The following is a 13351-nucleotide window of genomic DNA, read 5'->3' on the forward strand; positions in this document are numbered from 1 at the left end:
TTTATTTTTTATAAATTTATTTATTTATTTATTTTTAATTTTTGGCTGTGTTGGGTCTTCGTTGCTGCACACAGCCTTTGTCTAGCTTCAGAGAGCGGGGGCTGCTCCTCGTTGAGGTGCACAGACTTCTCACTGCAGTGGCTTCTCTTTGTTGCAGAGCACAGCCTCTAGGCACACGGGCTTCAGTAGGTGTGAAACATGGGCTTCAGCAGTTGAGGCTCGCGGGCTCAGTAGTTGTAGTGCACAGGCTTAGTTGCTGTGCGGCATGTGGGATCTTCCTGGACCAGGGATCGAACCGTGTCCCCTGCATTGGCAGGCGGATTCTTAACCACTGTGCCACCAGGGAAGTCCCTACACTTTCTTCTCAAGTGCACATGGAACATTCTACAGGATCAACCACATCTTGGGTCACAAATCAAGCCTTGGTAAATTTAAGAAAACTGAAATCATATCAAGCATCTTTTCCAACCACAGCGCTATGAGATTAGAAATAAATTACAGGGGAAAAACATAAAAAAAACAACACATGGAGGCTAAACAACACATTACTAAATAACCCAGAGATCAGTGAAGCAATCAAAGAGGAAATCAAAAAATACCTAGAGACAAATGACAACGAAAACACGACCATCCAAAACATATGGGATGCAGCAAAAGCAAAGTTCTAAGAAGGAATTTTATAGCAGTACAATCCTATCTCAAGAAATAAGAAAAATCTCAAGTAAACAATCTAACTTTACACCTAAAGGAACTAGAAAAAGAAGAACAAACAAAACCCAAAGTTAGTGGAAGGAAAGAAATCATAAAGATCAGGAGCAGAAATAAAAGAAATAGAAACAAAGAAAACAATAGCAAAGATCAATAAAACTAAAAGCTGGTTCTTTAAGAAGATAAACAAAATTGATAAACCTTTAGCCAGACTCACCAAGGAAAAGAGGGAAAGGACTCAAATCAATAAAATTAGAAATGAAAAAGGAGAAGTTACAACAGACACACAGAAATACAAAGCATTCTAAGAGACTAGTACAAGCAACTCTATGCCAATAAAATGGACAACCTGGAAGAAATGGACAAATTCTTATAAAGGTATAATCTTACAAGACTGAACCAGGAAGAAATAGAAAATATGAACAGACCAATCACAAGTAATGAAATTGAAACTGTGATTAAAAATCTTCCAACAAAAAAAGTCCAGGACCAGATGGCTTCACAGGTGAATTGTATCAAACATTTAGGCAAGAGCTAACACCCATCTTTCTCAAACTCTTCCAAAAAATTGCAGAGGAAGGAACATTCCCAAACTCGTTCTATGGAGCTACCATCACCCTGATACCAAACCAGACAAACATATCACAAAAAAAGAAAATTACTGACCAATATCATTGCAGAATATAGATACACAAATCCTCAACGAAGTACTAGCAAACAGAATTCAACGGCACATCAAAAGGATCATACACCATAATCAGGTGGGATTTATCCCAGGGATGCAAGGATTCTTCAAATCAATCAATGTGATACACCATATTAACAAATTAAAGAATAAAAAGCATATGATCATCTCAATAGATGCAGGAAAACTTTTGACAAAATGCAACACCCTTTTATGGTTAAAAACTCTCCAGAAAGTGGGCATAGAGGGAACCTACCTCAACATAATAAAGGCCATATGACAAACCCACAGCAAATATCATTCTCAATGGTGAAAAACAAGCATTTCCTCTAAGATCAGGAAGAAGACAAGGATGTCCACTCTCATCACTCTTATTCAACAGTTTTGGAAGTCCTAACCATGGCAATCAGAGAAGAAAAAGAAATAAAGGGAATAAAAAATTGGAAAAGAAGAAGTAAAACTGTCACTGTTTACAGATGACATGATACTATACATAGATTATCCTAAAGATGCCACCAGAAAACTACTAGAGCTAATCAATGAATTTGGTAAAGTTGCAGGATACAAAATTAATGCACAGAAATCTCTGGCATTCCTATACACTAAAAATGAAAGATCAGAAAGAGAAATCAAGGAAACAACCCCATTCACCACTGCAACAAAAAGAATAAAATACCTAGGAATAAACCTACCTAAGGAGGTCAAAGACCTGTACTCAGAAAACTATAAGACACCGATGAAAGAAATCAAAGATGACACAAACAGGGCTTCCCTGGTGGCACAGTGGTTGAGGGTCCGCCTGCCGATGCAGGGGACACAGGTTCGTGCCCCAGTCCGGGAGGATCCCACGTGCCGCGAAGCGGCTGGGCCTGTGAGCCATGGCCGCTGAACCTGCACGTCCGGAGCCTGTGCTCTGCAACGGGAGAGGCCACAACAGTGAGTGGCCCGCGTACCACAAAAAAAAAAAAAAAAAAAAAAAAAAGATGACACAAACAGATGCAGAGATATACCATGTTCTTGGATTGGAAGAATTGATGTTGTGAAAATGACTATACTACCTAAAGCAATCTACAGATTCAATGCAATCCCTATCTAATTACCACTGGCATTTTTTACAGAACTAGAACAAAAAATCTTAAAATTTGTATGGAGACACAAAAGACCCCAAATAGCCAAAGCCATCTTGAGGGAAGAAAACGGAGCTGGAAGAATGAGACTCCTTGACTTCAGACTCTACTACAAAACTACAGTAGTCAAGACAGTATGGTACTGGCACAAAAACAGAAATATAGATCAATGGAACAGGATAGAAAGCCCAGAGATAAACCCACGCACCTATGGTCAACTAATCTATGACAAAGGAGGCAAGGGTATATATACAGTGGAGAAAAAACTGTCTCTTCAATAAGTGGTGCTGGGTAAACTGGGCAGCTACATGTAAAAGAATGAAATTAGAACACTCTCTAACACCATACACAAAAATAAACTCAAAATGGATTAAAGACCTAAATATAAGACCGGACACAATAAAGCTCTCAGAGGAAAACACAGGAAGAACACTCTTTGACATACATCACAGCAAGATCTTTTTTGACCCACATCCTAGAGTAATGGAAATAAAAACAAAAATAAACAAATGGGACCTAATGAAACTTAAAAGCTTTTGTATAGCAAAGGAAACTACAAACAAGACAAAAAGACAAACCTCAGAATGGGAGAAAACATTTGCAAACAAATCAGCGGACAAAGGATTAATCTCCAAAATATATAAACAGCTCATGCAGCTCAATATTAAAAAAGCAAACAACCCAATCAAAAATTGGCAAAAAAAAAAAAAAATTGGCAGAAGACCTAAATAGACATTTCTCCAAAGAAGACATACAGATGGCCAAGAAGCACACGAAAAGCTGCTCAGCATCACTAATTATTAGAGAAATGCAAATCAAAACTACAGTGAGGTATCACCTCACACCAGTTAGAATGGGCATCATCAGAAAATCTACAAACAACAAGTGCTGGAGAGGGTATGGAGAAAAGAGAACCCTCTTGCACAGTTGGTGGGAATGTAAATTGATACAGCCACTATGGAGAAGAGTATGGAGGTTCCTTAAAAAACTAAATATAGAATTAACATATGACCCAGCAATCCCACTACTGGGCACATACCCAGAGAAAACCATAATTCAAAAAGACACATGCACCCCAATGTTCATTGCCGCGCTATTTACAATAGCCAGGATCATGGAAGCAACCTATGCCCATCGTCAGATGAATAGATAAAGAAGATGTGGTACATATATACAATGGAATGTTACTCAGCCATAAAAAGAAACGAAATTCGGTCATTTGTAGAGACGTGGATGGACCAAGAGACTGTCATACAGAGGGAAGTAAGTCAGAAAGAGAAAAACAAATATCGTATATTAACACATATATGTGGAACTTTGAAAAATGGTACAGATGAACTGGTTTGCAAGGCAGAAATAGGGACACAGATGTAGAGAACAAACGTATGGACACTAAGGGAAGAAAGCAGGGGTGGGGTGGGCTGATGAATTGGGAGATTGGGATTGACATATATACACTAATATGTATAAAATAGATAACTAATAAAAAAGAAACAAAAACAAAACAAAACAAAAAAAGCAACAGTAACCTCTAGGACAAGAGAGTCCAGGGAGGAGAGGCCACAGGAAAAAAAAAAAATGGAACTCTGGAGAAGTTCCAAGTTAAAAGCTGGATGAACTCAGAGAGCTGGGCCTTCCTTGCCTCTCTTATGGAAAGTCTCGTGGAAGCTTCACAGGAGTGATGTTCTTGGCATCGCCACTCACGCTTCACAGCTACAATTCACCTTTGGGCATAGGCTCAAGGTAAGTGCAGTAGCCACACATTATAGCCCCCTTCCTCCTTCCTGAATATCAGTATTTGCTGAAAAGAAACATTCATCCCAGCTCTCGCGCACAGGCAGCTTAGCGCATCGGCCCATCGACAGCGCTTCTCCGCACGAGGCCTGGAGGAGCTGGCCCCACCTAACACACTTCATGTTCCAAAGCCAGTATTACAGCACATTCTACCCCTACTGGGTGACCTGAAGAAACACCCAAGATGGTTGTATATGTGGGGTATACGATGGGAAGTAAACTCAGCTCCCAACAAGCAGGCCTGTGGCTCCTTGAAGAGGGGAAGAAGAGGTAACAGAGTGCTAAGGTTTGGGCCACCTGGTCTTTCATCTCTCTACCAACCTCGTGCTAAGGATACCTCCAAGAAATAAGCACCCCCCGGCCCCCAAATAACAGCAGTACACATTTTGGCATTTACTATGGGCTATGCACGCTACCTACATTCAGTCTGCTGAATTACCAGAGAGCCCCAGGACCTGGTCATTGGTCTTTTTACACATCTACATCCTCCCTCGCTGACCTCATCTAGTTCCATGGCTGGAAATACCTACATGCTGACAACTCTCAAACCTGTATCTCTAGCTTCATAGGGCAAACGGCCTTCTTGACACCTTGCCTTGGATGTGCAATAAACATCCCAATATTAACATGTCCAAAATCAAACTGTTAACTTCTGCCCTATTCCGGGGAAATGCTCTATATTCCAAATCGAATGACTTCCCCCCATTTTTATTATTATAACCCTAGTCCAAGGAATATCTCTGTGCTTGTCTGCTGCCTTCTGTTCTTTTTCTCCCACATGTTCTAAAATGTAAATTATATTATCTCCCTGCTTAATTCCCTCCAATGGAGTCCCACTGGATGCAGAGTAAAATCCAATCCAGGCAATCTATCAAGGTTGCCTCTGTAGCAGGGCTTTGAACTTGCTCTTCTCGCCGCCTGGAACTGTTCTTCCTTATTGTTACAATGACAACCCCGTTTTCAACATTCAGCATCTTCACTCCAATGACACCTCCTAAAAGAGACCTTCAAGGTCTCCCATATCTTATTTTTGTGCTACCCTCTGCGTTGTTCCTGACTGACAGTGCCTGGTAAGTAGCAGGAGCTCAACAGACTGCTGCAGAATAAATACTCTTCATGAAAGTCCTGTGGGGAAACAGTTACTATCCCCATTTTGCAAATGAGGAAGGTGAGGCTTAGGGGGTTATGTAATGGCCCAAGATGAGAGAGATGATCTATGCCCAGAACCTGAGCTAATATGTTAACTTTCTGTTCTTTTGGGGGAGGGAAGAATAGTACTTAGAGGGCTCTTTTGGATAATCTTCACATCTGTAAGTGAGAAACAGGTCTATTTATCTGGATCCCCAAGGCAGCAGCTTTCCAATAGCTTGCTTCTTGGATTACAGGGAGAAGGGTGGCAGTACAAAAGGGCTTAGGGATTCTTCTTTTGATTAGCCCCAAGGGTCTGAAACAGAAGTAAGGCTAACATCATCCTATAGCACCTGTGGTCACCATTATAGAATCCAATGTGAGGACTGTGCTCTAGTTGAAAAAGGGCTGACTTTTTTTTCTGCTATTTAAAGACACCACTGAGTATTTTGGGGTGTGATTGAAAGTTTCATATTAAAATAATTATTTCAGTAAATATTACTAAGGAACAATTTTTGAAAAACTGTGAAAGAAAAAATATCTATGAATGCACAATTGGAATGCACATGTGAACACACTGTGTTTAAAAAAAAAAAACAGCTGGTAAAACAGAAAACGTTGAGACTGAGGATAAAAAGAAGAGAAACCAACAGGTAGTTAAGCAGTATTGTGACTACAAGGGTAGGCTGTCCCTCCAGAGTAGATGGAAACAATGGAGGCGGGGTGCTGAAGTTGTTCTTTCAAGTCTTGCAGGTATGGTAAGAGATTAGCAAAGATTGTGACCATTAACTAATCCCACCCCTATCTCCGCTGTAATTAATTTGATATCTAACCTTTGCTACTCTTGTTTTGTCAAATGAACATAATTACTGCCATCTAGAAAGAATGATAGATCATCACCAAGTCGGCTGATACTAAGGTTAATAAGCCTACATTTTAGGGTAAACTTTTACCTGTGGGGTATCTACAAACCTCGAGAGGCTATCACTGGCTTTCTCTCACCTTGCTTTACACAGGGATGGCTTTGTAATTTCCTTTGCTTCAGATCAAAGTGCACTTCTCTAGATTTATTTGGGATATCCAATTTTGAGATAAAAAAACAATATGAAAAAAATTCTGTGAAACGGAACATGTGCAAAGCTTCTCCAGGTGGGGTGTTCCTACCCCAACATGGCCAGGGAAAGCTTTCTAAGGTCAAAAGTAAGTGATATATCAAGAAGAAACCCCACAGTGGAAACTAGTGGGCAAGTGCACCAGCTTCCCCTAAAGTAGCATCTTTCTCTGTAGGAGAGTGAATGCCGTCTCTGTTTCTTTATTGCCAAATAACTCTATAGAGTCTTGCCTGAGGAGTCTGAAACTGAACAGTAACCCTGAGTCCATTAGCTCCATCTCCCCTAGAAGAAAACCCTGCTCCTCCTCTTGCCCAACCTGGGCCAATTATTAGGCCACAGTCTAGACAAACACCCAAGCTAGAAACCTGGAATCATACTCTCAGGGGCTGGACACTGGACAGTGAAGGAAATACTTCTCTTTGCCTTTCTACGGGCAAGGCCTCATGCTAGGTCATAACTCACTTCAAGAACACAAAACCCTGAGTCTCTGGAGGCTTCATAATACAATATAAAGGTACATATAATTTCAGCTATTTTTAGGGGTAACATTGTATTTTGGGGCATTTTATCTGTTAAAATAAACATTGCTCCATATTTGCTTAGAAAAGAATAAAAAGCTATGGGGTATTCTAAATTAGAAAACATCGTAACAAAAGATTAAAATGAGAAACTTTGAAAGAAAAAAACTAGCCTGGGATTATAAAATTAAAAGCACAGGAAATGATGCTTCTTGGACTCAAATTAATCCCAGTAACTGGAGGCTTGGGTTTTAATGCAGACAGTGGGGGAAAGTATGGAAAGGACCAAGTAGAATTTCTAGAAGGTATAGCCATCGACACTAAAACTTGATAAATATGTTAAATAGCAGAGTAGACACAGCTGAAGAGAGATGTGATGTAAACTGAAAGAAGAATCTGCAAAGAAAGGAGACAGCAGTGGAGAGAGGCATAATAACAGGAACAGATTAATTCACATCTCTCATCATTTTTATGGTATATATGAATTAGTGTTTTCATCATTATTCCCATCAAATTTAGTTCTTTAATTCCACAGATACCTCACTGGATTAAATGAGATCATGCACATAAGATGTTAATACAATGCTTGGCATCAAGTAAGTTCTCTATAACTGCCAGCTGTTCTTTCTATTGTTCTAAGGGGATTTGAGCAGGCCACTTGGCTTCTCTATACCTCAGCTTCCTCAGCCGTAAGATGGGGATAAGAGTTGCCCTGACTATCTACCAGGGTTGTTACAGACAGCTAATAGGAGGATGAATGTGAAACTGTTTTTTAAATTGTGGAGAGTAACAGCAGTTGAGGGGTGGGCTCGGGGAGATGTCGGGGACTGAGATAATGATGTATAATTTCCCTCTCTCTCCACCAGAGCAGAGCTAATTGGGCCAAACTTATGGGTCTGTGTGCTCCATGGCTATGTGATCACAGCACCTTCCTGAGTACTTGTTTTTATGTTCAGCACTGTGCTTATTAAACCCATTACCACCACCTAGCCACACTCTTCATACTGAAATCCGTATTTGACATTTCTAAGAGTGATTTATGATTTAAAAATTTTTAGTATTAAGCTCAAGAACTTTCTAACCTTTATCCCATACCTTTTTGGACGGTAACTGGAGACTGCACAGCCTTTCTTACTGCCACTTTGGCTCCACCAGCTTTCCTCTGTATGGTAAAAGTAGCAGTTCCTATAAAGACAGGCAAACTTCTTTAGCCTTCCATATGCACCTTTCATGTTGTAAGTTCTTTGAGGACCGAAATCTTCTGCTTAGTAGGGGCCCAATAAATGGTGGTTGATTTGAACCAAGAAAGCAAAACAAAAGTGCAGATGAAGGAAGGGAAAGTCTACTTTGAGACTTGGTATCCTTATAGCACAACCACGGACCTTTCTCATATGGCAAATGTGCCCTGGCAACTGGAAAAGCCAGGTGTATAAGCCTATTTCCAGTAAATACCTAGACAAAATGCAAAGAGAATGATCAACTAAGGTTTCTTAAATTCCAGGATTAGTAGCAACTATTTACTGTTTGTTATGCAAAATGTTTTATGTTATGATCCACAACAGCTCTATGTGGTAGGATTTAAGAAACATCTGAGAGCACAAAGTGAGCGGCAGAGCTGGGCTATGAACCTAGGCCCGGATGATTTCAAAGGCTAGACCTATTATTTATGCTTATAATGCCTCTCAGATACTTATCATATAGTCCTTATATATTGTTTTTGACAGAATTAAACACAAAACAAGCAAAAAAAAAAAAAAGAAAGAAAGAAAACTCTTAAATTTAACAGTTTGCGCACGGGGCTGAAGAAGTTAGCCAAAAACTGTATACTGCTTTATAGAAGACAGATAGTTGGGACTTCCCTCGTGGCACGGTGGTTAAGAATCCGCCTGCCAATGCAGGGGACATGGGTTCGAGCCCTGGTCCAGGAAGATCCCACATGCCACGGAGCAACTAAGCCCGTGCACCACAACTACTGAGTCTGTGCTCTAGAGCCCGAGAGCCACAACTACTGAAGTCCGCGCGCCTAGAGCCTGCACTCTGCACCAAGAGAAGCCACCGCAATGAGGAGCCGGCGCACCACAACGAAGAGTAGCCCCTGTTCGCCGCAACTAGAGAAAGCCCGTGCGCAGCGATGAAGACCCAACCAGCCAAAAATAAATAAATAATTTAATTTAATAAATAAATAAAAGACAGCAACATATAGTCAAACTCAAAGAATTTTCAGGAAAACTTCTTTTCCAGAAGAACTGCAGGGAATTTTTAAATCTTGATGGATCCTCACTTCCCACCTGTGCAACAATTAAACTTGCCCCGGCAGGCTCATGTTGTCTGTGTCACGGACTGGAAGAGCCCGGTTTCTCCCACTGCCGCTGAATGTTGTCAGGGGAATGGCTGGGTTCTGGATGTGGCAGAGGCAGTCAGGGAGGTCAGTGTGTTCACAGTCCCTCAAGTTGACTCTCCTACCTTTGCCTTGGAGATCCAGGAAGCTGAGTGACAGGTCAGCTCAGATAATAGTTAGGCATATGGTGTTCTATGACACAGTATAAATACTACAATACCTGCCCATTAATATTCTTGAACAATAATTAGTTTATATATAGCTATTTTTAAGCAAAAAAGCTAAATAGCCTTTTTTTCCCATTTATCCAGTTATTCAATTATTTCATTTGTTCAATGTGAAGGGGTAACACAGATGTAGAAAGTGTTGCTACCCTCAAATCATTTAGTCTATCCCGGGACATAACCAAGTTTATAAGTAACTACAACATAAGACCTGTTGCAGTAGTGCCTCAAGAAGGGCAGAAACACATGACTGAGGGTTCAGAGGACAAAAAAAATAACTATATTAGTTACCAATGCTACTATTTGTCTCTAATATTCACAACTACCATGCAAGTTAAGTACCAGCCAGTTAAAAAATGAAAATACGGATGTTAAAATTCATTACACTGGGTTGGAAGAGCTAAAGAATTAAAATTAGGGATGTCTTCCAAGACACGGAGGGGAGGCATTTAAGGTATAAGGGAAATTTTCAAGGCAGGAATGGGAGCACACAGCACGTGTCTGGAAAACAAGCCTGCACGTGCTATGGGTCATCCGGATTATATGCGGAAAGGAGGCTAAGGAGGCAGAAGGGGAGGACACCTTAAAGGCCAGGGAGAGGGTTTGGACTTATCTGTGTGGGGTACTGGTCACTGAGGACTTCTGAGTCTCTGGGCAGCAGGAGCATCTCATCAAGCATAGCTCAGCAAGGCAGGTAAGGGGACCAAAGAGGGCCAAGGCCTCAGCCCACCCAAGTGCAAGGTAACAATACAGGCCTGACATTGGACAGGTCCAAGAAAAAGACATATTTCCACATAATCCAAGACTTTAAGAAACCGTGATTCAAGTTTAAAATCTTTTCCAGTTTTGGATATTTCTTTTCTTTAATTTTGGTAAATGTATCAGGTATAAAATAAAACTTAAAAAATTTTTTTAAATGGTTACTATTTTGAAATTCTAGTTTAAAAAAGAACAGTGTTTTCTTATTGTAATTCATCAATCAAAAGCAAGAGTTAACCAAACTATAAAGTTCCATCAAAAAGACTGCAATATATGGATACTTCAATTTTCTCAGTTAACGTGCATACTGAAGTTCAGGTTCTAGGTGTGGAGGCTCTAGACCCAGACTGGGTTCAAATCTAGACTCTACCGCTTCCTAGATATCTGATCTTAGGCAGTTATTTCAACTTCCTCTGCCTTGGCTTTCTTTTGTTTAAAATGGGAACATAATAGTACCTTTCTCACAGAGTTGTAATTCAAGTGCTTAAATGGAACCTGGCACATTAGTTATTATTATACATTCTTAGCTGTACATATGTATACTACATGTTAACTATGATTATACATTTTAAAACAAATAAGTATGTTTTACTTTAGTAATCAAAACCCACATATGGCAAAATGAACTAAAGGAAGGCTAGTAATAAATAACAAATACTATATCTTCAAATATGGAAAAGAATATTCAAAAAGGGTAAAAACGATACTATTTCAACCTGCTCCTCTTCTATTCCTACTCTATTATATATCCATCCTGAAATCTATCAGAAGTTGATTTGTAAAACTGCCTACATCTTTAGCCACACAAAAGAAACAGATTCCCAAATAAGTCATATCACACAGAACTGACTGTTCAAATTCTATTACAAAAAGGCCATTAGTTTAAAAAGATTCCTAGGGTCTTCTCATTTCAAAGCAATAGAACAAAATCCCAGTACCTCTAACTCTTTATCAATCCCTTGCATTCTGTTGAAATGGGAACTGCTTTTCACTAAGATTTACAACTTTTACTAATGAAAACACAACTTTGGAGACAAGAAAAAATAGGTCCAAATTATACAAGATAAAGAAAAAGTTTTCAGTCTTACCACATGGCCAGGGTGAGCCTTGAGTTTGCCCCAAAAGTCTCCCCTTTTGAGTATAACTTGGTTTGATGGATATATATCTGACTTTTCCAGGTCTATGTATTGGAAAATTGTGATCATGTCGATTCTCTCTAAAGTAGAAATTACAATTATTATATTCCTAGAATCTTCTATCGGTGATAAATGACAATATTTCAAAAGATGTAAATTCCAGCTCAGATTAATACATTCATTTTGTACCTCAGTGATGCATTCAGTGTATAATTCTCCTCATATCTCAAACTTTACTCATTTTTTTCCAAAGAAATTGTTTTTATCTCTCTATCCATTTCAAATGCTCTATACATTTGGCAGTTATTTATGTATTAAATACCATGCATTATTCTAGGAAATATTCAAGGGGAGTCTCTGCTCTTTTGATTATACCCCAAATCACACACACACAAGTAATTTGATTACGTCTAGCTTTGTGTCGGGTAGCATTTCCTCTAGGCTCTTAAGTTACGTGATTATGTTTACAATCCTAATCAATTATTTTGCCAAAGGTGGTAATTTTTAACAACACTATACTGTCAATTCATTTCCTCCTTATGGGTCATTAACAAATATAATTTTGTGTTTGTTTGCCATATATAAGAAACTTTACACTTGGGTACTTTTCTTTAGTATCTATGTTTGATTAATCCTTGCCTAATGAACTAATATCCAAACCTAATGCAGGTCATTAATTTAAGAAGAAACATGTAACAGTATCTACAATTGAATCAGCAATAACTGGGTGGGAAGAAGAGGAAGAAGTGGTAAGCTGGTGATGACTATCTGTTTCTACAAGAATGGAGCCAAGCAGAGAAACAGGGGAGCAGTTAGGAGGCAAATTACAGAAGGAATTATTAACAAAAACTACAGAAAAGAAGAAAACAGGATTGAATGGATATAAAAATTGTATTAGGCATACAGAAGTGCTTTGTTATATCTTAATTAGACATTTAATGACATTTTTGTCTTTTTCCTTGGTGATTAAAACTAATGAAGACCTCATAATTACGGCACCATTTTCCCCTTCACTTTATTATCATAACTCAGAACAAGTCCACTAAACTTCACACTTATCACGCTTGACATTATCTTGCCAAATGACGTGCCAAACCTTGTCTTACCCTCTTGGAGAAAGGGAGCATTGCCTTCTGGGAATTTGAGCAGGTCTGGGTTTGTTAGGCAATGGTTTCTGTGCAGTTGCTGGAAGCTGTACTGATTCAGATAACAGTTCATTCATCAGACTGTATGCTTGTGAGATTCGACGACTATAGTGGTCAGAGAGTAGCAATCTTTAGAGAAAGAATTAAACAACATTTAGTAAAAGAGTCACTTTCAGTTCATATTTCTAGAGGGAACATATTGTCCAAAGACCACCTAGCATTTATTTTCTTCCATGCATTTCAATACAAATTCAAATTTCAGATTTCTGAAAACCATTAGGAGGTATTATTAAAGGCATCTGTAGTTATGGCCTTTGGGGTATTTTCAAAATGCACATACATATCTGGATTGGAAGAGGGAGGGGAATAGCAGAAATAAGGTATAAAAATTGAATGGAGGGCTTCCCTGGTGGCGCAGTGGTTGAGAGTCCGCCTGCCGATGCAGGGGACGCGGGTTTGTGCCCCGGCCCGGGAGGATCCCACACGCCGCGGAGCGGCTGGGCCCGTGAGCCATGGCCGCTGAGCCTGCGCGTCTGGAGCCTGTGCTCCACAACGGGAGAGGCCACAACAGTGAGAGGCCCGCGTACCGCAAAAAAAAAAAAAAAAAAAAAAAAAAATTGAATGGAATAAATAATATTTGAAAGCAAATTCCGAAAAAGGCTATTGGAGTCTAATTA

General features: G+C 39.5%; 1 protein-coding gene across 1 annotated transcript in view; it reads right to left on the reverse strand.

Annotated features, from left to right (window-relative positions):
- Positions 1 to 13351, reverse strand: part of CPLANE1 (ciliogenesis and planar polarity effector complex subunit 1) — a 130664-nt gene that overhangs the window by 11053 nt on the left and 106260 nt on the right. The window contains exons 50-52 of the mRNA XM_060146967.1: positions 12636 to 12803; positions 11482 to 11609; positions 8168 to 8257 (exon numbers count right to left, since the gene is read on the reverse strand). Coding sequence (XP_060002950.1) covers positions 8168 to 8257; positions 11482 to 11609; positions 12636 to 12803 — 386 coding nt within the window. The remainder of the gene's footprint in view (positions 1 to 8167; positions 8258 to 11481; positions 11610 to 12635; positions 12804 to 13351) is intronic.

Source organism: Lagenorhynchus albirostris, chromosome 3 (assembly GCF_949774975.1).
Source record: "Lagenorhynchus albirostris chromosome 3, mLagAlb1.1, whole genome shotgun sequence".
Lineage (NCBI taxonomy): Eukaryota > Metazoa > Chordata > Mammalia > Artiodactyla > Delphinidae > Lagenorhynchus > Lagenorhynchus albirostris.